The 22,832-nt window shown below is 40.6% G+C and overlaps 1 protein-coding gene across 3 annotated transcripts; it reads right to left on the minus strand.

The window, feature by feature from the left end:
• Positions 1–1,246: 1,246 nt before the first annotated feature.
• LOC116329207 (nucleus accumbens-associated protein 1) lies at positions 1,247–19,717 on the minus strand. Of its 3 annotated transcripts, none has more exons than XM_031751193.2 (8): positions 18,797–19,717; positions 14,563–14,716; positions 13,278–13,559; positions 12,478–13,108; positions 12,128–12,298; positions 8,433–8,538; positions 8,130–8,227; positions 1,247–5,300 (listed from the first exon to the last, which is right to left on the minus strand). In XM_031751193.2, exons 1-8 carry the CDS (start codon positions 18,982–18,984, stop codon positions 4,990–4,992), a joined length of 1,941 nt encoding a protein of 646 aa, XP_031607053.1. In that variant the 5' UTR covers positions 18,985–19,717; the 3' UTR covers positions 1,247–4,989. The 3 variants fall into 3 exon arrangements, with proteins under 3 accessions (XP_031607053.1, XP_031607054.1, XP_031607055.1); XM_031751194.2 differs by lacking the exon at positions 18,797–19,717 and adding an exon at positions 18,121–18,637; XM_031751195.2 differs by lacking the exon at positions 18,797–19,717 and adding an exon at positions 17,717–18,090.
• Positions 19,718–22,832: the final 3,115 nt, after the last annotated feature.

Raw genomic sequence — 22,832 nt, forward strand, 5'->3', positions numbered from 1 at the left:
TATATTTTCTGTGTTCTATTGTGAACAAAATATAATTTTATTTAACATGCAAACCACTGCATTCTGTTTTTCTTTTACATTTTATACAGAATCCGAACTTTTTTTGAACAGGTGTTTTAAACAAGAGATTCAGAGGTTTAAATCCTATTTTAAAATCCTACTTCTTTACCACACAGTCTATTACGATGGCGGCCAACTAAATAGCAAGTTAACAAAGAGGCAAATCTTTGATATCAGATTTGTGAGTTATTGTATATATTCAGTTCTTCATCTAGAAACCAAATTTATAGCTGTATTTACTCAAGTTTTAATGTTTGCTCTTCATCAGTATAAGATTACTGCAAATATCACCATAAGCTTCGATTTGAGCTGTTGAGCTACAAGATCATACAATGTTTGAACAGTTTCAGTGATTTAATTTCATGTATTTGTTGTCTTGTTAACCTTTTAACACTGGGTGGTGCACTTAACAATAGAAATTTAAAAGCCTACACAACACTTTTCTGTCCTGCATGTTTGACATCTGTTTTTAAAAAGATTTAAAAAAGGTCATGCATGCAATGAAAACAGAGACAGTGACGGTGCTTCAGATCCTTTTATCTAAATATGAAATATAACCCATTATTTAACACCTCATCAGGAAGCTCTTTTCAAGCATGTCAAAGCAAAACTGTAAACAAATGATGGCAAAAACAACTGTGTGACACGTTCATACAGCATGAAAGCGACAGGTCATACATGACAGCTTCCAGGTGTGAGCACTGAAGCATAACTGTAAAGAAACATCCAAGAATGAGTTTAAATTAGGTTTATGATTATTATTAATTAGGTGCTTAAATAAATTACATTAAAACACTTCTACAATAAAACACTTCATAAACTGATGCAGGGCTAACACAGAGAGGCAGACAACCATTCATGCTCACATTCACGCTTACATTAAATATAGAATCACTAGCTGGGCTAACATGCAGAGGACCCACACAAACACAAGGACACCATGCAAGGAGACCAGGCCTCTGTGTGGGCTTCCACACAGAGAGGCCCAACCAGCCGGTAGATTTGAACCCAGCATCTTCTTGCTGTGCTAACCACAGTAGTGCTAACCATTGCAGAGCTGTGTCATTAAATCATTTGCAATAAAGTAAGATTCAATTAAGTTCACCAGTGAGCAAACGCCATGAGAACAAATGGCAGGCAACACCATTAAAGCAATTAATGAAACACAAAAACGAGGAGTCTTGGAGAAATTGTTACAAATCTTTTATTAAGATACTCATTATTTGTTCCATTCTTGACATTTTCTCTATGATTTGTATTCATTTATCTTAAAGTTGTTAATGTGCAATTACCTTTGATAATGTTGGGTCACAGTTACAGGGCTTTCACAAAGTTATTGGCACTTGGAACACAGAAAGAGGAGGATGAGCAGTACAGGAGGTCCACTGGTGCTACAGGGTCACAGAGGGCAAAGAGCAGGGGCAAAGACATGGGCAGACCAATAACTGCACAGGTTGTGAAGAGAAGCATTGTATCTGGGTAAATATATACCTCATGCTGCGAGTGCACAACAAACAATCTATGTGTGCGTCTATATATAATATACAGTATTTATCTATACATGTATATAATCATATTTATATATGTACTGTTTAGTGACAAAAGGTTCCCAATGCCATGCCACACCTTATCCATTCAAGTGTGTAGGTCTACATTTTGTAAGTGTAAACACGTATGCTGAAAGGTAGAGAAATTGCTTAGAATGTGCAATACAAAAAGCAAGAGAGCTCTCAAAAGAACACAAATTAAAACCGAGTAACACCCACATACCTAGTGATGATGGAGGACTGAGCAATCAAGTTATGAATAAGGGAGTTTTTGGCTGTCAGTGAACTTTTACTTAAGGGTGAAACCCCTGAAATGTCCCGGAACCACATTTTATTTCAACTAAACTTGTTGAACTGATGGCAACATGGGCCCTAATCACTGTTTATATGTAGTAAAAGCTTTGAAGCTGTAACAGCAGCATAATCTTACTAGGTCAATGGTGCAGTGGGGACATTTCCGTATACGGGTTGGGCAGCTGCTTCATTAGAGTTGACACCAATTCACTGGCGAAGCTGAGCTCTCGTTAATGACTCACAATACAGTACGAGTCATTCAGTGGGTCACTGAGTAATATGATTACTGTGGGAAAAAACAGAAACGTGTTTCTCACGTTGAAATCTTAATTGGTCATATTTTATCTTATTTGGAGATTCACTGACAGTTCTTCTGAGTAATAGTATGTAATAAAGCAAACTTTTCAGCCGATTATGGCAACTTTTACATGCCTGGCAAGTTTGGTGATTTGAAAAAAAAAACATTATTGTCATACTTAAAACAATGTGAAGCAACATCTTGTGAAAACCTCTACACAAATTAAAGCTACATAATTCAGCTCAAACATAAACCACTGCTTTGCCTTTATGAAGCGCATGAATAAACTTGGAGGAGTGAAACATGACACCAGCTGCATAAGGGACAGGAAGCACAACAGTCTTCAAAGATACTTGAGGTATGTGGGGGAGGGGTGCTCATGTGGCATCTACAGTCAAATGCAAAACTGAGGTTTCTTTGTTATTACCCTTAATGAATACTCACAAGGTACTGCATTTATGTTTCATCCATATACTGTATCACCCACCTAAACCAACCTAGAATTTGAAACAATAATGAAAATATGCTGAGCTAGAATCTCTATCATGCCACTAGTCATTTTATTTCTTTTCAGTAAGACTTAACTGCCTTCGATAGGAAGCATCGGCATCTTCCTGGCTTTCAAACTCTACCTCTCTACACAAAAATAGAACCTCTATGGAAAAAAGATTTCCTGAAAGAGAAAGTAATCAGTTGTCCGTGCGAACGTATCAGGTTAAGAACACATTCCGAGTCAGACCCGGACTACTTTCAGGTTTTTCCACCTGCAAATGTAAGAATGAATCCCCTGTACTGACCTCCGTCCTTAACAGATTAACATGCATTCAGAAGGTTTCTAGCAAACACCAACTTCCACATACAAAAGGTCAGTTGTTGACATTTCTTAAATCAGACACATTCAGCAACAGAAAAAAAGAAGAACACTTGGGATTCAACTCAACAGTCTTCTTGATTATTTACAGTAGGAGTTCGTGCCACTACTAAACAACAAATACAGGCAGGCATGGGAGAAAGAAAAAAACAAACAAAAAACAAGGCAAATTCCACCTAAAGGGGTTTGATTGCTACACAACACTTCTCAAAAGGTGCATGAACTACTAGTTCTTCTCAATAAGGTGCAGAAACCACCACTCTTATCGCTCATGGAAGGTGCAAAATCATTTCAAACTTCAAAATAAAACTCATTTTGAATTTCCAGATTTAAGAGGTGGTGCATTGCATACATGAATAGGCCACACACCAACGACACATCTGCACAATACAAACTTGGCTTTCTTACCAGAGAACTATGTCGAACACACACACACACACGCACGCGCGCACACACACACACACACACACACACACACACAGTACCATTAAAACCTTTTTGCTTCAAGCAGCATTGCCTCCCTGTGACATCACTGTGCCCACCAGCTTCCGCTTATTGACGTCAAGATTTGAAAGATGCACTTGTTCATTTCACAATTATTTCTTGTGAACATCACTTTTTTCCTCCCTTCTTTTAGTAATTTTTCTTCGAAGGCTAAACTAGCAGAGCTGTCAGATAAATGTAACCTATAAATGTCCAAAAGTAATCTTCAAAACTGTGGGCCAATGCTGTATCAAAGGAGGCAAATGTTGCAGGTTCACAACCTAACAAGAAATGCTAATCATAGTCACAGTCGTGCCAGCGGAAGCAGTCTTATTATTCCTTTAAAGATAGTGAACAAAAGATGAAATGTGTCAAATTTAGCAGTTCAACTGCTCATTCCATCACTTTCACTGTAAAATAAGGATAAAAATAAATGACTGAGGTTCTTATGATAAGACTCCTTTCATTATTATTATTGTACTCCTGCAAAAATAGCACTTTTCCTTACTTGACAAGCCCTCTTTCAATAGAAGTTGAATACTGAGATTTTAAAACAATCCCTCTTGCTCTCTTTGCTCACACCATTCTAGGCATGGGCACTTGTATAAATATAGTTTTTGTCTTCTAAAAATATGACCATCTTTGATTACCTGTTGCCCTTCAAATTTCAATTTTTTCCCCCATTACAATCTTCTGAGTAAAAAGCTTTCACCCTTCTTTCTGGATCACTTTTCAGTTTACAGACAGAGAAACATGCAAAGAAAATTTAAAAAAAAAATAGGCAGATGAGATATATTTCTATAAGACAGCACACAGTGAAACACTCGAGTGAGATTCTCTGGTCTCAAGAAAGGTGAGGTGAGGCTGAAGAATACTTGCAGGGTGATCAGTGGAAGATGCAAGAGGAGGAAGAACAGGTAGTGTTACTTTGTTTTAATAATGTATCTATTTTGAAATTTAGTTTCTTTCCCGAGGCTGGAATACAAGTTGTCAGGTTTGCATAGAGAAAAATGCCACCGACACTTACATTCAATATACCCGTCACTTCTGCTCCTGGAAATCTGTCCATCCAGCCATCTCTTCCTCCTCAGGCTGCACCGGTGACTCCCTGCCCTCCCCCCAAACCACCAGCACCTCAGGGAATGTATTTAATATGCAACAGTGGATGCGCTTACACACCTTAAAAAGACAAGGGGAGGCAGAGGGCAGTTAGGACACAACTAAAGACCCTCTTATGCCCTTCCTTTCCTTGATTACCTCCATTATACAGTCAAAGCAAAAAAAAATTTAAGTTTTCAAGTCCTGGTTACATCAGGGCAACAACTGTTGACCCTAACAGTGTAGTATAGACAGTCAAGATGTGAGAGATCAGCGTGGGCCAAAGAGTGAGGAGGCAAGCGCAACTGGGGAATACTGGTATGTGCGTCACCAAACATTCAAAATAACGGTCCTCCATCCCCACCCACACCTGGTAGCGATTCACCTGAAGAGCCGCCCGACTCCATACCAGCACCACTGGCGGACTCCAATGAGGCAGGGTCGAAGGTTGGATCCGCCCCCAGGGCGTCTTCCTCTGTCTTGACACCATCGGGAAGGAACGCAGAGTAGGCGTCACTTTCCGCCATCAGTAGCTTTAGCTTGGGTATCCAGCTCTTACGGACCACACGTCGGGCGTTGGTGCACATGTCGGCTGCAATGGCGTTCATCTCGCTCTCTTTGAAGCTGGTTGCAAAGTTCTGGCAATAAACTGACAAAAAAAGGGGGAAAATAATTAGGCTGATCACACTTTTATGATGTGACTGGAGACAAGAACGAATTTCACGAGTGTACTGACAGATCCTTTTGTCTGTCTTCTACCCAAAACAGACAAAAGCATCACTTTCACCAATATTTGAATGAAGATGGATTTATTCTAAGTACATGCACATACTACAGTATGATCTGATCTATTTGTGATGTTGGCAAAAAAACCTAAAAGGGGTAATAGATTTGTTAATAAATATATTTAAGGACTATATCGGATTATATGGGACTGACAGTATAAAAGTGAGACAATTTTTTATGGATCGCCTGCAATGTTTGGGTCCTGCTCTAAATTTAGATTGTTGCCAGGCAACATAATATATCACATATATCCCAATATTCAAGTTTTGTGGATATAAATTAGATGCTGCTGTCATAGAATGAAAACAATACAATGTTGCAAGAAGGAGTATAAATGCAGAAATGCTAAAAATCGATCATATTAACCCATTTGTATGTAGGTGGCTCCTAGGCAGCATGATGATGTCACAATGGCTGATATAGATAAGAACCTCCAGGAATCTAAGACGTACCTGTGTGCCAGGTTTGGCTGCTGAACTCCTGATTGTATAGGAGGAGTTCATGGACAAATAGGCACACAGAGGCCTGTTGTATGAGAGTTACATTGCATAGGAAATGACTACAGTTATGGCTTTTTCTTTTTGGTTTGAACCGCAACAGTCTCTATAGAAATTTACACACAAAAAACTTCAGACAATTTCAAAAGAATCAGATGAGGATATTTCCATAGTTGTCCCTATTTATATGTAGCATACAGCATGAAACAGCCTACTTTAGAGGTGTTCACACTATTAGAATTACTCTGTGTGGCATAGTTGATGGAAATGGCTGTAGAGAGAGTGCGGAGGCAGCAGATGTGACAACCAGTAGGCAATATTCCTGTGTTATTACGTGCGTGTACCAAATGATCACTTGTGCTATTTGCTTATTGGCACAGTTTGATATTACACAATCTCCGCAAGTTAAAGAACGCTGCAACTCGACTGGATCAGACATCTTCCTTCTCGTGAGCACCTCTGCTGAGTAAGTTCTAGAAATGATCAGGGCTGCAGAGCATATGTGAAAACGTCTTATGACTGACAAAAGAAAGTCTATTTAATATGCGAATCAACACTTTATGCGCTCGGTTTAAAATTCAACTGAAACACTTTAGACAATCGCAGTCTTTTATAAACACCAGCCAAGTTATTTATCCAGCTGTCTCTCATGTTAAGTGTTTATTATCCTGGCTAAAGTTACAGTATGCAAAATGCATAAGAAAACCCCAGTACATGTGGCGTGACCTCAACAAAGCAACAGTTGTTTTGCTGATTGATTTCTGGTGAAAATCTACTTCAGGGGAATGTTTTTAATATTCACTACTGAAACAGAAATTGCTTGGTTTAAGTAACGGGTGGCACAGTCTGTTTTTTTTCTTTGTTTTTCACCCACAGCGGTTTTGGCACATCACCTACATGTAAGGTGCCAAAAGAATGATAGAGTATCCCCTCCAGGCATGTTCAAAGACAAAAATGCTATGATTTGCATAATATTTTGGGCAGGAGATGTTTTTTCTGCAAATAATAAAAATGAAGGTAGTTCTGTTACCTTGTTAGAAATTCTAAAACGAGGTCAGGCTTCAAATGGCAAAACCCTCAGCAGAATACTGAACCCAAGATCCAATTAATGTAGTGCAAAAACTAAATGTGAAAAAGTAGCAAAATGTAAACTTTCAAGTCAACAAGGACAAAGCAGTCACATTTAACTTGTTTACTGGCTCACACCACAGTAAATATGCTCTGCACTGGGCAGAATAACGACGTGGCATACTCCACAACTCCATCAGCTACAACCAGTCATGTGATGCATGGCCACTTTTAGTTTGGTATGATCCAGTAAACAAGTGAAATATGATTATTTTGTCTTTAACAGCTCTAAAAATATATTTTTTGTTCAGCCCTCGATTGCAAACATGAACATACATATTTTTTTGTTTAAGTTTTACATAAAAAGACTGCTGAAAGTATTTCATGTGCTGCTGAAATGCTGTTCACAATGTATTATGTGTGTTGTGCAACACAGGCTTCAGACTAGTAGTGATGTCACGAGTCCCGCTCACAGCTACATGTCTTTAAATCTGATTTTATGGTGAGCATGGATAGATTTTCCACTTTCAGTAGGGTTTTACTGAAAAAGTACACAGCTGTAAAGAAAAAGGGCAACTCTCAAAACTCAAAGCTATAAAACGTCTGAACAAATAATCACCCCACTACAAGCAGGACAATATCTTTGTTCTGGTGTGTCTGATGTCAACACTTGATTTCAGGGTGAATGTTACTATCTAGCGGTCACAGAGTAATCGCCAAACACTAATCATACCAATGCAAATAATCTCCTATTTGTGCACGCTTTATCTTATTTATGCTTTTAAAACAACAAAACCAAAAAAAACCCGCAAACTATGCTTATTTTGTTGCTCCTGTGAGGCACGTTGTAATGTGGATTTTAAAAAAATTACTAAGTATTAATAAAGATTAATATTATTGTTGTTACTATTACTACTATTTAAATGTACCTGAAAGGAAAAACTGAGACATTACACAGCTAACTCATTAATTCAGCTACGGTTATGATACGGCTTAGTTTACAGTGTAAATACACAGTGTGTGCATGCAGTGTGAATGCATGTACATTCCCCTCCATCAGTACATGCGCAAATTGTTTGCATGCTTGTGGGCAAACACCCACAGACAGACAAAACATGTACGCTCACATTTGACTGCATGGAGCACTCTGTTGTCCAGGGGCTTGCGGCTCGGGTCATTGGTGGATGAGCGAATGCCTGTCCCGCAGCTGTTGGCCAGAGTGTTCCTGATACATCAAAAAAAAATAAGATAGAGGTAGACAGAACAGAGGAAACACAAAAATAGTTGATTTATCCTTCATATGCCAACAGATTTAAAAAAAAAAAAAAAAAAAAAAGAAAACAAAAAAACTTTAATTTCTATATTAAAACTATGCTTTGCATGAAACAGTTGCATAAATAGACCCAGACAAATCAAGTGAAGAAGCAAACCTGTCAAAGAAGGCGGCCAGCAGCCTCCTCAGCAGCACCTTGTGTCTGGTCCCCGCACTCACATGACAGTTCATTAGCTGAGCTCGTGATATATACACAGAAGTACCTGCAAAGAATCCAGAAAGAATTGAGACCATTTATTATCGCTATAGATTATCTACTGAGATTATCTCCTATCTCGTTTTATGGCATTTCCCTTCTTCAACTTTTGTGGGTCAGGTACAGCAATGATACAGTCAGGATCTTCGCTTTCGGTTACTGGAATGGAGAGTTTGTTTATCTAGCGACAGCTCTGATTCATATCACACTGCAGCTGTGGGTGGGGAGAGAGAAGCCTGTGCGCCAGTTAAATGTCACAGCTTTGAGGTTTGATTTGGTTTCATTACTTCAGTTTATTCCTTTGACTTTTACAAATGTAGTATAAAACTACCCTGAAACACTTGCTTCACGTTGCTCTGTCACAGGCACATGCTGCTGCAGAGTGAAGTGTGTAACCCCACTGGTAAGGTAACACGCACAGTCACAGTATGTCCTTGACATAAACAAACTGAGTCACATGTGCAATACAGCCCTGCTTGCCAGTGCCAATCTCAGTCATCTGAGGACAGCGTCCTCTGAAGATATGAATATATATCAGTGCTACCTGCCTTGTCCTATTTAGACCTTATAGTATACTGCCTATATATATATTTAATAGTTCAGCTCTACCTTTAACCATAATGTCATTGATTTCCAGACTGCAGACTGAGGCAGATAAAATTCTTCACCTAAAAACAACAGTAAAATAAAATATATATTTATTTTTATTTTATGTTATATAAGATTCATCCATCCTCCCCTTATCTTTATAAGGGTTGTGGGGGTGCTGGAGCCTATCCCAGCTATCATGGGGTGAGAGGCAGGGTACACACTGGACAGGTTGCCAGTCTGTCGCAGGGCTAACACAGAAAGACAGATAACCATTCACACTCACATTCACACCCATGGGCAACTTCACAATTATCAATTAAAATAACCCCACAAACTGCATGTCTTTGGACAGTGGGATGACGCCTGAGTACCCATGCAAACTCCGCACAGAGAGGCCCTGACCAGATGTTGGAGTTAAACTCAGGACCTTCTTTCTGTGAGGCAACAGTACTAACAACAACACCACCATGCTGCCCTTGTGATATCGGATAAATATATAAACAAGATAAGTTCGTTTGATAACATATTTCTGATATATGCAGTACTGTGCAAAACTCTTAAGCAGCTGCTCATTTCTTTATCTTTATTTTTGCTTCCAAGGAGCCAGACTTGTACTTTTTTTAACGTGGTCTTGAGCAATAGTTCTTCCGGCTTTCTGAAGAACTACTTTTCCTTGGACATCAGCTTCTTTGTTTATTCATTTTCAGTCCTTGTTGCTGACCATTTGCAGAGGAAGGATTTTTGTATGTCAAGTCACTTAACACTCACTTAACTAAAATTGGGCAAAAAAAAAAAAAAGAAACAGTATTGTATCGTGATATTTTGTGTGGCGATATCGTATTAATACAGGGATACCAAATATCAATATAGTACGAAGAAGCAGGCTCGTGTCATCTGACAGGAAGCAACCTTTCTGCAAGTAGTCACAGCCAGCCTTGGACTGACAGCAATCTCCCTCAGAGAGAATACTGAAGGTTTACAGAAACTTTTAATTTAGAAATGCAGACAGATTTCCAACATGTTGCCATCAGTCTGAATGAGCCTTTATGAAGAAGGATAACTCGTGGGGACTCGACTCAGCTGACTGCCAGCTGGCTGTATTCTGGTTATACTCATATGGAACAGGAAGGTTGCTGAATGCAAATGTAATAGTTTTAATAATTCAGTGACAGGGGTGGCTGTAGCTCAGGAGGTAGAGCAGGTCACCTACTGATCGGAAGGTTGGTGGTTCGATCTTTGGCTCCTCCAGTCTGCATGTCAAGTATCCTAGGGCAAGATACTAACCCCAAGTTGCTCTCCGATGCATCCATCGGAGTATGAATGTGTGTGAATGTAGTTTAGAAAAAGCACTAACTACAGATAAAGTGCTTGTGAGAATGGGTGTGACTGGGTGAATGTGGCGTGTTGTATAGAGCGCTTTGAGTACTCCGGGAGAGTAGAAAAGCGCTATATAAGAATCAGTCCATTTACCATGACAGTGTTGGTTTGCTTCACAATCTAACTTTGAAGGAAAAAATAAATAAATAACTGAAATGAGATAACTTTATCGTATTGGATAATATCAATACAAACAAAGTTTAATTTTAGGGACATAATGTGCAGTTGGAAAACATGATAAATCACAACATATCTCACTGCAATACGCAGCATGTCACAAAATGTTAAAAATTGCAGTAACCTTGTACCAAGAGTGAAGTATTGTGATAATATTGTATTGTGGAGTATCTGGTGATTCCCACCTGTAGACTCAACACTGGGAGAAAAGGCTGAGGTACGCCAAATTACACAAGAACTGGACTGAAAATCAATATCTACAGGTTCATGGTGTAATGAACCCATTTTGGAATTTTTTGGTTCAAATTGTTGTCACTGTGTATAGAGGAGGAGGACTGAGCATGCATAACAATATAGAGGAGGTCAGGAGAGAGATACAACACTGTCTACAACCTACAAGCATTTCAGTCAGATGTGTTAGATATCTTGTTAAAACTAATTAAATTATGAACACAGAAATATATTGTCAGATTTTGATCCATTATGTGAAACCATTTGGAAATCATCTAATTGGGAACAGCTCAATTTTTCACCATGACAAGAATTCCTAAAACACTGCCAGCACAGTATAAGCAGGATTTGAAGCAGCTTGGCTATATTTACGAATGAGATAATGACCCAACGACAGTCTGGTATAAATGTATCTATGATTTCTGTAGTTTAGATCAAGGTAAAGAGTTCATTTTTGATACACTCGTAGCTGAATCAAAGTATTTTCTATTTTTTTTACAAACCACATGCTAAATATTTTGTTTTGACACCTATGGACAAACAACAAATTAAAGAAGAAAATCCAACAACAGTATCAGGCCACCACATAAGCTATGCTGCACTTTAGATTCTCAGTCTCTGGTACTTCACTAGAAAATAGATTTTTCCTGTTTTGTTGTTGATGGTTGACGATGGTTGTAGAAGATGCTTGATTCTCATCAACCATCAACCAATTCAACTCGACTGAGAAGAGGCGATTTGAAAGCCAAACAGTGAACATCAGTTTTATATTCAAACTATTCAGTGACCCCTTGCGCTCTACAGATGGGTGGAGAAGACCACTCCCAACAGGAAATGTTTCATCATAAGAAAAAGGAGATCACACACGGCATTTTCTTTCTTATTCCTTGCTTGCCTCTAAAGACACAAGCAGACCCAAACCACAAAAGCAAAACATCCCCACCTGACAGCATCACAGAGCCTCTGGATTCCCTTTAGTGTAAAGGTCGAGGGTTTCAGTTTTTCTTTCATCCATCACCCACCTGCAGGTTTCTCATGTTAAGTTTGACATTTTGGAGACAGCGAGCCAAGACAACTCTATGAAATTTGGATATTTTTGTCTCCCAAATCTAATCATTTTGAACTTCTTTTTTTTTTTAAATTTAGTTGTAAATATTGCTGTCTTTAGATACACACACACACACACACACACACACACACACACACACAGAGAAACATACCTGAGACTAACTCTAGTTTCTCAGCAGGATCTCCTTCCTCGTACAGTTTGGGATGACAGCGGTTGCCTATTTGGGCAATAAGTTCTGCGGGAAGACACGAAAGATCTCTGCCACGCATCCGACCTCGCGTCTCCGTGTTGTCTGGTAGAGCCTCAACACGCTCACCAGCAGCTAGAAAATCACCATATGGAAAAATTTCGAATCAACTATAAAAATATATTTATGTGAATGTTTCGTGCTATTACAATGTCTCCACAAACCCAAAAAAATACAAACATGTAATCAAGGTGTAATGAAAAACTTCAGCTAGATATATTTATATGTGTTGTTACAATTATTCTGTCCATTACCTGCAGCTCCCATGTTGAGCATACTGTACATGGTGTACATGTTGCAGATTTGTCTGTACTGCTCCTCAGCACTTTCATCTGTCCCCTCCTCTTCTTCTTCGTCATCATGGTAGCTGATAGGTGAGTCACTAGCGTAGGTACTCAGGGTGCCAGGGCTGGCGCCCTCTGACATGATAAGCCCTGCTGCAGAGTTCCCGTTGGTGCTGGCACCGCCGCCAATCCCACCACCGGCCACCATTCCCACGAGGTTGGTCGTGGTAGCACCCATACCCACAGCCAGTCCGAGACCCCCGGGGCTCTGGATAGCGCTTCCCCGCACTGCCTCCTGGGAATAACGGGCTGCCTTCCTGGCCCCTCCTCCTCCCCCTGAGCCTACCCCACCTCCATCTCGGGTGCTGCCCCCCTCCCATAGTCGCTTGGCTACAGGAGTGCAAACCACTGAGTAAGGAGTGGCTGCCTCTGGTTGGCTCGCTGGCTGCTCCGTCTTAACTCGTGATACCAGAGGGAGCGGCGTCAGACAGGAGGTGGGCCGGGCTGCACCGTTACTGGTCTGTGTTACAGGGCTCTGGGGCTCTGAAGGTGGGGCCTCCTCTCCATGAAGGCCCTGGGAGTCACAGCTGGGGGAGGATACCTACCAATAAATGCATATATCACCTTTGCGTCAGCAAATAGATAGATCTTACCTTGCAGAAAGTCTCAAAACAGAAATCTCAAATAACCTGTATTTTACCAGTTCAAATTGATGCAACAATGACTTTAGGCTTTCTGCTACTTCACTTTCTATTTCTATTTAGCTTTACCTTGAGGAAGAATTCAGTGCCTTTCTCCATGATCTGTTGGATCTGCAAGAAGCCGGCAGTATACATGAGGAGAAACTGGTCCCCCACCGTCATGCTGAGACGGCCTGTATAGCAAAAAGCCAAAATCTGCTGGAAGCTCTGAGGCTGCACGGCCGGCGGGAGCTCCACTACGGTTGGGCTGGCCTCACTGCTTCCGCCACCTCCGCCATTGTTGTTGTTGTTGCTGCTGCTGAAGAGATCCCGGAAATAAGAACTGCTAGCAGCCAGAACTGCTCGATGAGCCTAAGAAAAAAAAGAAAAAAGAAAAGAAAAAGAAAATATAATTTAAAAATGATTTTCCAAATAACAATATAATGATTTACCAAGGGCAAGTGAGATGTTTTGGAGAATTTATTTTCTCACGGTATAGCTTCATTTCTTAAAAAAAACAACAAATAATACCTTTAAGATTAGGTTTAAAACTTTCCTTTTCCATAAAGTACATAGTTAGGGCTTGGTTGGGTGACCCTCAATCCTCCCTTTGTTATACTGCAATAGGCATATGGCTGCCCCTCCCTGAGCCTGGTTCTGATGGAGGTTTCTTCCTGCTAAAAGGGAGTTTTTTCTTCCCACTGTTGCCAAAGCCCTTGCTCACAGGGGGTTATATGATTATTGGGGTTTTCTTTGTTTTCTTGTATTGTTAACCCTTCTGACAGCTTTTGGTAAACTGCTTCTACACCCAGCCAATGACTTATTAATACATTTATTTAGTAGCTCTTCAGTGTACTTTCATTTTTAAAATACTAATCGATTTCTTTCAATGTCCCTGAAAAAGAAGGTCCTATTCAAAGTGAAAGATCTCAGAGAAGGTAAAAAAAATCCTTAGAGGCTAATACTTAACTGAGGAATGAATACAATGCACAAATTACATTGTATCTAATGGACAGGACAATTCAAACTACTCAGCAAATGAAAGAAAACCTGTAAAACAATCTTTAAACCAAACATTAATAACATTTTATATACTAGAGATAGAAACTTGCACAAATGTGGATGCATCATCTGCCTCTGTTGCAAAAAGTTACATGTTGCAACATTCCCTCCCCCCCACACCCACCACCATCACCAAATAAAAAAGAAAAAAGAAAATGTCCAAACAGCAGTTCTTCTGAAGAATAACGACGTTCCTTTTCCATGGAGCACGACTGCCACAGGACTTTTTGTTTACACTCGGGTCTTTTCTTCTTCATTATAACCACGACCTTCAGTCAGTTGAGTGAAAAGGAGAAAAACAGTGCACCAGTACCTTGAAAGCATGGCCCTTGACCACCACGGACACATCGCAGTAGAGTCCCTGCAGCCGCTGCTCATTCAGACACTCTAGAACGTTGTTGCCGAAGTTTGGGATCGCCATCTGGAGGGTCTGGGCCATGGTGCGCCTACGCACACCACCAAAAGGTCTTGTTGGGAATGAATAGAGACAGGCAGAAACAAACAAAGAGGACAAATGAGGAAGAGAGGAAGTGAATAGATCCAAATGCTGGTTACTGAAAAACAGGATTGACTTCATATATGGAAATACTGAGCCAAATTCCCACTCCCCCAAACACGCTCTTTTTCTCCACTGAATTTTTTTCCCATGATACAGAAGAGCACCCAACTCAAACTACATGTAGAATCAGACCTTTTTCATATAAAACAACTACAACTATTATCAAACCAACCCAAATAATGATGGCTGTGATATTCGTTTTTGCACAGGATTTTTGTTTTAATTCAGGTAACTTCATACTTCATATTCACAATCCAGTTCTTCATACATTTTAACTGAAAGCCTGTTCAATAAGGAGACCACACTAAACTAAACTTGCGCTCCATGTTAGAACTTCTAATATGTAATAAGTAATTGGCAAACTCATGCTAAGAAGGTGGATGCCTCGGGTGCTGCCTCCTGCATGTTTTAGCTAGGCCACATGCGAGAACAGGCAAAGATATGATCGCATGTGAAAACCGCCGTGATTTACCAAGTTTGAGCTCCTTCCTGTTGGCCTTGCTGATATGTGGATAAACTTTGACCATGAGGCTGGTCAGAAAAGAGCAGGGCCGCCACTATACTTGCAACTGGTAACAGTTAGGAGACCTTTGACTGCACCACTACAAACAATATGTTGAAAGGCCGTCTCCAGATCTCGCTTTGATTTGCCAAAGAACTCGGAATTAGAATATTTATATGACAACTGTGGAGTAGATCTCCATGTGACATTTTGATACATAATAAACTTTCTTTGTGAATCACTTTTCAGTGGGTTACATCGCTTTAATCATGATTGCTGTCGCATGTTTCAGCTTCATCTTGTTTCTTTGCAGTGATGACTCCCCCCCGTAGGCAGTGTGAGGAGAAGGTGTAATGTAACACAGCTACGTTAAAAGACAGAAAGCTCAAAGAGAAGCTAAACAGCTGAGGAATGTCAGAACCTCACATTAACACAATGCAATAAAATGCCGAGCAAATCTAACTGGCCTGTTTTATTACCGTTAGGCCAAAGTATTCATAATGAAATGCCTGTCTGTTAAAGGAAGGTTCCCCTCAATTAAAACAATACATCTCTTGAAAAACCCAAACGACATGGGCCACATTTTCTCCTTCGCACAGTGTACCGAATGGTATTGGCAGGCTCGCAGCACTCTGATATTTCAAACTAAGTTTTGTTGAAACTTCCACAGGATAATCTACATTTCATTAATCCTATACATCACTTCAGCCTTGCAGTAGCTGTTGGTGCCCGGGGGGCTCAGTGAAAGCCTTTTTATTTTCTGTGTCTTCTGTGAGCTATAAAATCCCGTGTCCTCAGATAACTGGGTCATGTTCTGGTATTCTATGTGCAAACGCGTGTTTGTGTGTGTGTGGCCTAAACAAAAACCGCATAGCATGTTTCCATTCACTTCAGTCAACAGTCAAAGGCAAACATGCCCCCCCTTTGCCCCATATCCGCTCTAAGATTGATAGATTATGCCTGTCAATATTAAATTAAAATGAGCCAACGTTCCCTCTGCTGTGGCTATGAGGGCTATAAGCGGGGTATATTACATTACTCGCTTGATACTGTGAAGGTATGTAAACATGCTTCGATGGTATTACACCAGCTATGCTTTGCGATAGCTCGTTCTATAAACAGCAATTTCGGTGGTGCCATTCACATGCATGTATATGCCTTCTGTACCCTCAATAAGAGCAATGCAAACAACAGATCCATTGATCAGCCTACATGGCATTGCACTGCTCGTGCTTACTTAAAGCACAAGGCCCGTCATAAGTATGTCTATGCACGCAGATGAGGGTACAGGCCTGCGATGCAGAGATATATTACCACTTAAAAGTGTTGCATGAGTGCTTGCTGAACCTACATGCACCCACACATAGAGCGTTATCAGTGTAAGATACTATCTGATAATTTGAGAGCAAAGTGACTGAAGCCCACCCTGTGAGAGGCATAAAAAGCAAACTTTAGTGTGACTGACTGATGAGGGTTGGAGTGAGCCAGCCCATCATATCCAAAGCCTTTCATTTGGGACCTCGCCAAGCTCCAGGGTAAAGAGAAATGCTCCCTTTGTCTCCATCTCACTCAAGCTCCCCTCTCCCTCATACTAAAACACAGATGCGCACACACACACACAAACTCAAACAAACCCACAAAAGGCACACTGAGTCACACACAGACATTAGACAATACTGCTTGTTTACAGTTTGGCGAGCCGCAGTAAGCACACATGCGTGCACATCAAGACACACAAACGCTGGGCCGAGAGCAGGGGTGTGTTTGCACAGTTTGCCCCAGCAGTGAGCGAGAATGCGAGCGTGTGCACGCACATGTGTGTGTGGCCCTGTGCACTAAGGAGGGGCAGCGGGGGCCTGATGAGAAGAATAATCTCAGGTCCTTAAATATATACAGTAGAGTGCAGCAGCAACAGCGTGAGCAAATGAAATTCACCCCAACTAACCCTGTAGCTTAGCTCTCATACCAGCCAGCCCTGGGAGGAAAGTAGGTCAAACATACTCACAACATACTAAAGACCTTACACTTTTAATAGCAGCCTTTAGAATATTTCAAGGGGGCCCAGTTGTGTTATGATGGACTGGTTTTCAGCCAATTTTGAAACTTATTCCACCAAACTCGTATGCTGGTTCAAACCTTTCAGATCAGTATGTGGAAAAGCCCCTGATGCAGCTGGCACACACAATTCCCTCTATAGGCATTTCCTCATTATATGCGCCCATGCTTGCATAGCTGTGCTCCTGGCAGGCCTGACTTTTGCTTATCCTCACAGCAAAAAGGCTTTGATTGTTTTACAAACAGACTTTTTTAACTTCATATTTCTGATTTTTTTTCCCTTTAATGTGTGTGCCTCTGTGCTGAAAGTGTTGCCAAATAGCGTGGAGGATAAGGAGTTGTTTAACCCACCTGGGGGTGTCCGATCCGTGCCTACCCCGCCGGGAGGCTACTGGGAGGTAGGGACAGCATGGATGCGTTAAGGGGGAACCCAGGATGGCATGCGATTGTTTACGTGCCCTCAAATGGCAATCGGTTAGGCGAATCTAAAGTAGTTTTACAGGAATCGGGCCACTTCGGGAGTCCCTATCCCCCCTCCATTCCCCCTCCTCCAAGTGGCTGTCAGCGTTTAAATATCTGATTGCCCTCTCCTTCCATCCGCAGCACGGCCTATGGGAGGTGGCTAACGGCTAAAGCTAACGCCACAGTTAAAATATTTTGGGTTCGCCCGGCGCACCATCCACCTCACGCACAGTCAGCGCCAGCTGCACAATGTCAAGCATTTCCGCACTCACAAAGGTAAACAAAGCACTTACTGGCCGAGCGGACGAGGTAGCCGTGCAGCGACGCCGGTTAGTCAGGCCCAAAATGTTGCTTATTTAAATATTTTGGCGACGGGGGAAATCGCTCCCCCTGCCATTCTCCATTCTACCGACATCAACAGGTCATCCCAGGACACGCAGCAGCTGAGGGCGAGCCAGACGGAACCAGTGCGGCACGGAGCAAGGGGGGGGTGGTTGGTGGGGGGAGCACAACAAGGCACAATTCTTTTTGCAGCCGGCGCTCACAAGAGCTGCCGTGCCAAAAAAAAAGAAAAGAAAAAAAGATAGAGACAGAAACAAACTGACTGCCGTTGAATTTTCTCATGTTTTGTGAGGCTCGTTAAGTTAAACGTGTTCTACTCCGCTGCTGATAACGGGCTAAATTTTTATTATCATTATTATTGTTAGGCTGAAAAAGGCGATAGAAAGTTTAGATTGTGCCAGCCTGGACACGCTTTCTCCTTAAAGTCGCGCACTTATCCCAAACTTTAATTGCCCCACTGCTGGTGGTGCTGCTGCTGGACTGTCCCCCCCCCTCCTCCTCCATCAGCCCTAAAAATCTAACGGTGCCCACCCCCTCCTCCTTCTTCTCCTCCTCCACTCCTCCGCTGCCGCCGGTGGATCATCAGACGACCCTACCGACCGACTGACGGCCGAACAAGACACTCACCCCCTCGCTGGGAAGCTGATGCAGAGCGCTGGTTCGTTTTTCCTCACTCCGGGCAGCCATTCAGTGGGAGCGGAACGGCGATAGCAGAGCCATCGAGGGCGGTACAGTATCCCAGGGGATTGCGGAACGCAGAGCCACCGATCGCAGCGAACAGCAGAGGAGGAAGACAAGCATGACGCGCTCGTCATTCAATCGCATGATCGTTGAGAGCTCAGCCTCAATTTGGGGGAGACCTATCCCACGGCGTAGACTGTTTGCGCATTGGCACAGACTGCGTGGAGGAATTAGTCTGAGTCTCTCTCTCTCTCTCTCTCTCTATCTTTCTCTCTCCCTCTCCGCAAATGAACTATGGAATCGGGGGGGAAGTAGGCCGTGTGTATGTGTATATGTTTCTCTGTGTGTGTGTACTTATTTAACTTAAGTGAACTCCGCGGGCGCATATAAAGTAGCGATAAAGCCGCACCCTTGTTGGCTGTAAACAAGTGAAACCTATCATACTTATACAGGCATATTTGCCCAATTGGCATACAGTTATAAGCCGTGCAGTGGCATTATTTATAGCAGCTTATCTATAGAGTGCTCTGTTCTATAAATTCTTTCTCTTTTTCACCCTTCAAGCTGGAGGCACAGCGAAATCAAAATCCGAATGGACACAGTACACGCAGAAACGCAAAAACATGTCATCACATGTTTGTTAATAAACGCAATCAAAAGAGCACATTCCCCAAACGTGGACATCATCATAAGAACAAGAAAACCCTATCACTATATATACTTTGAAAATATAATAATTCCATATATCTGGCACTTAAACATCGCACTATTCTGTTCATGTGCTTTTGCCAAATGCGTATTTCAGTGTGGGTACCTATAAGGATAATATTCCACAATGTTAATGTTAATAATTTCACTCGACCCGGTCAGCAAAGATAAGGAGAAAAGCAACACTACGTAATTAAACAGTCTCAAATGGTATTCTGGGAATTATTTAACTCAAATGTCAGCAGTAGTGTTGCTCAAGTTATTTGAAAAAAGTAATTAGTAACTAATTACTGATTACTTCTCCAAAAACTAATCCAGTTGCTCTACTCATTACTTATTTTCAAAAGTAATTAGTTACATAGTTACTTTAAAAAAACATGATACACAACCTGAATACGTAATAAAGCAATAGACCTTTCAGCCTAAATCTATTTTTTATGCATAATCCATCATATAAAATTGGAAAGCCTCTTTTTTTTAAACATGTTTTATGAGTTTTAATAATTTAATGTTATGCACATTATATTAAACAAAAATTAATTAATATTAAATGTTTTATACCTTTTTATACATTTTATACCAATTTTAAACATTTTGAAGAAAAATGTAAGAAAGTTGCTGATGAATTTCAACTCAGTGCTTCTTCTTCTGGTAATAATCTGATGTAGAGCATTAAGATTTGAATGTGAGTTTGTTTTACTTTGATTTACATTGCATACTTTCAGCATATTCAGTCAGAAATAAAATAACAGGCAAGGCATGTGTTCAGCGGTGACTTCATCTGTGTTACTGAAGTTAACTGATTGCTGATTATCTGATAAACAGGGCCCCTCCTTATGGGGCCCCTCTGACTGGAATTGGCCCCCTAATGTCAACCTTGGTAACTATTAAAACTGAGCAAAGTCATTAATACAGAAATAAACATTATCACTGGCCTTCTGGTCTTGCCCACTTAAGTTACCCAGGGGCCTCTGACCATGCCTCCTTTATACATAAATATATATATTTTTAAGTTTCCTTCAGTGCAAGGGAAGTAGGACAAATGCAGAATCATTTCAGGAGTGTCACCCCAATACATTTCTCACCAATACATTTCCTCCTTATCATTGTAACTTTAATAAAATAATACATTTACAATAATGTATTTATTTATCAAAAAATGGAGAAATTATTGTATATATAATAATTATTGTTATCCATCCATGGATAGATATATTTTCTTTCACTCATCCAATTCTGGGTCATGGATAGCTTGAACATATCCCAGCTGTCACAGAGTGAGAGGCAGAGTACACCCTGGACAGGCTGCCAATCTGGTTATTGTTATATCCATTATTACTACAAGTTATTTATTAATTTGTATTTTCTCTTTGATTATTTTCTTTCTTGATCTTCTTAAACACAGCCTCAGCTTTTGCTCTCATGCATTAAACATCTCAAAGAGTCACATCTTAATATCCAGCTGACCTAGTCTTTTTGGTAATTTGTCTTGTTTCCGCAAATATTTTCCTATTTGTACTGTTTTCCAAATGTTCTTCTGTTTTTGAAAACAAAAATTAAGAAAAAAAACATATTAACTGACATCATATCAAAGTGCAATGTGTCGTCAGTTTAGTTTGAATCTGTTTAGATCAACATAAAAAGAACTGTCTAAGGTTCAAAGGTAAAACTAAAATGAAAAAAATCTGTATGTTATTATTTTGATGAAAAATCATTTGCAGTCAACATGGGAACAAAGCAACATCTTTAGGTTATTGAAGATGTTTTACCTATCATCTTCTGTGATAAGGTTTTCAGAAAACAAGCAAACATAAAACTACCATTACCTAGATGACTGAGAACCTACACAGACATTTTGCAGTCAACCACTCTCTGAAATCCTTGGCCCATATACACCTTTTGCTTTGCTGATGCTGAGTTGCACACTATATTGCCAAAAGAAATCATTTGCCCATCCAAATCACTGAGGTTCAAGTATTCCAATCACTTCCAAGGCCACACGCATATACAGTAAAATCAAGCACCTAGGCATGCTCATTGTTCCTACAGCATGGTACTGTGATAGGATGTCATCTGTGCAACAAGTCCCATTGTTAAATTTCCTTGCTACTAAATATTCCACAATCAGCTATTAGTGGTATCATAACAAAGTGGAAGTGACTGGGAATGACAGCAATTCAGGCACAAAGTAGCCCATGTAAAATCACAGAGTGGGGTCAATAAATGCTGAGGTGCATAGTGTACAGAGGTTTCCGACTTTTGCAAAGTCGATCCCTATAGACTTCCATACTTCATGTAGCCTTCAGATTAGCTCAAAAACAGTCATTAGAGAGTTTCATGGAATGGGTTTCCAAGGACGAGCAGCTGCATCCAAGCCTTACATCACTAAGCTCAATGCCCCTGGACTCCAGAAAAGTGCAAAGTTTGGTGGAGGGGTTGGTGTACTGTTCCCATAATTTTGGGAACAGTTTGAGGATGGTGCCTTCCTGTTCTAACATGACTTTGCGCCAGACATGACTTTGCACCAGTGCACAAAGCAAGCTTCATATAGACATAAATGAGTGAGTTTGGTGTGGAACTTCATTGGCAACCCAAAAGATCGCCTTTGGGGTGAATTAGAGTGGAAACTCTGAGCTAGACCTTTTCGTTCAACATCAGTGTCTGATGGTCAAAAAGTCCCATAAACACACTCCTAAACCTTGTCAAAAGACTTCCCAGAAAAGTTGAAGCTGTTACAGCTGCAAAGCGTCATACATCATATTAAACCTTATGGATTAAAAATGGGATATCACTTCAGTTCAATTTATATGTGTGAGAAGGCAGACAGGCAAATACTTTGGGTAATATGATGTCAATCAGGTCTACCTGTCTACCTACCTGAGGACTCATGAGTGTGAAACAACATCTAAATGATGTTTTGATGCATGCTCAATCATCCAGGTAAATAAATCCCATTCTGATTCTGTTCATCTGGATGTAGCGTTTTCAATGGGAGAAACATCTAAATGACAGACAGTTGTCCAAGAAACATTCAGAAAAGTGTCCAATAGCTAAAGAACAATTTTAATTTGGGCAATTTTAAAAGGCGATGAAAGGGCATCTCATCAAGTCCTTTCTCTAATTAACCTTGGAGTTAAATTAATAGTGAGGATTGGCAATTGTTTCCACAGTGTTCTAAAAGGTACAGTGGAAGTGCTACAGTAGAAATCAGTCAGTGTATTTATTAAAAAAATTATAGCTACTATTTTATTACCAGTGGCAACACCATGGTTTG

Source organism: Oreochromis aureus, linkage group 4, assembly GCF_013358895.1.
Source record: "Oreochromis aureus strain Israel breed Guangdong linkage group 4, ZZ_aureus, whole genome shotgun sequence".
Lineage (NCBI taxonomy): Eukaryota > Metazoa > Chordata > Actinopteri > Cichliformes > Cichlidae > Oreochromis > Oreochromis aureus.

Coding starts and splice junctions, on each gene's coding strand:
- LOC116329207 (XM_031751193.2), bottom strand. CDS start 18,984: ATGACGAGCGCGTCATGCTTGTCTTCCTCCTCTGCTGTTCGCTGCGAT. Junction 14,717..18,796: donor ATCAGCTTCCCAGCGAGGGG/GTGAGTGTCTTG, acceptor ATTCCCAACAAG/ACCTTTTGGTGGTGTGCGTA. Junction 12,299..12,477: donor GCTCAACATGGGAGCTGCAG/GTAATGGACAGA, acceptor GTGATTTTCTAG/CTGCTGGTGAGCGTGTTGAG.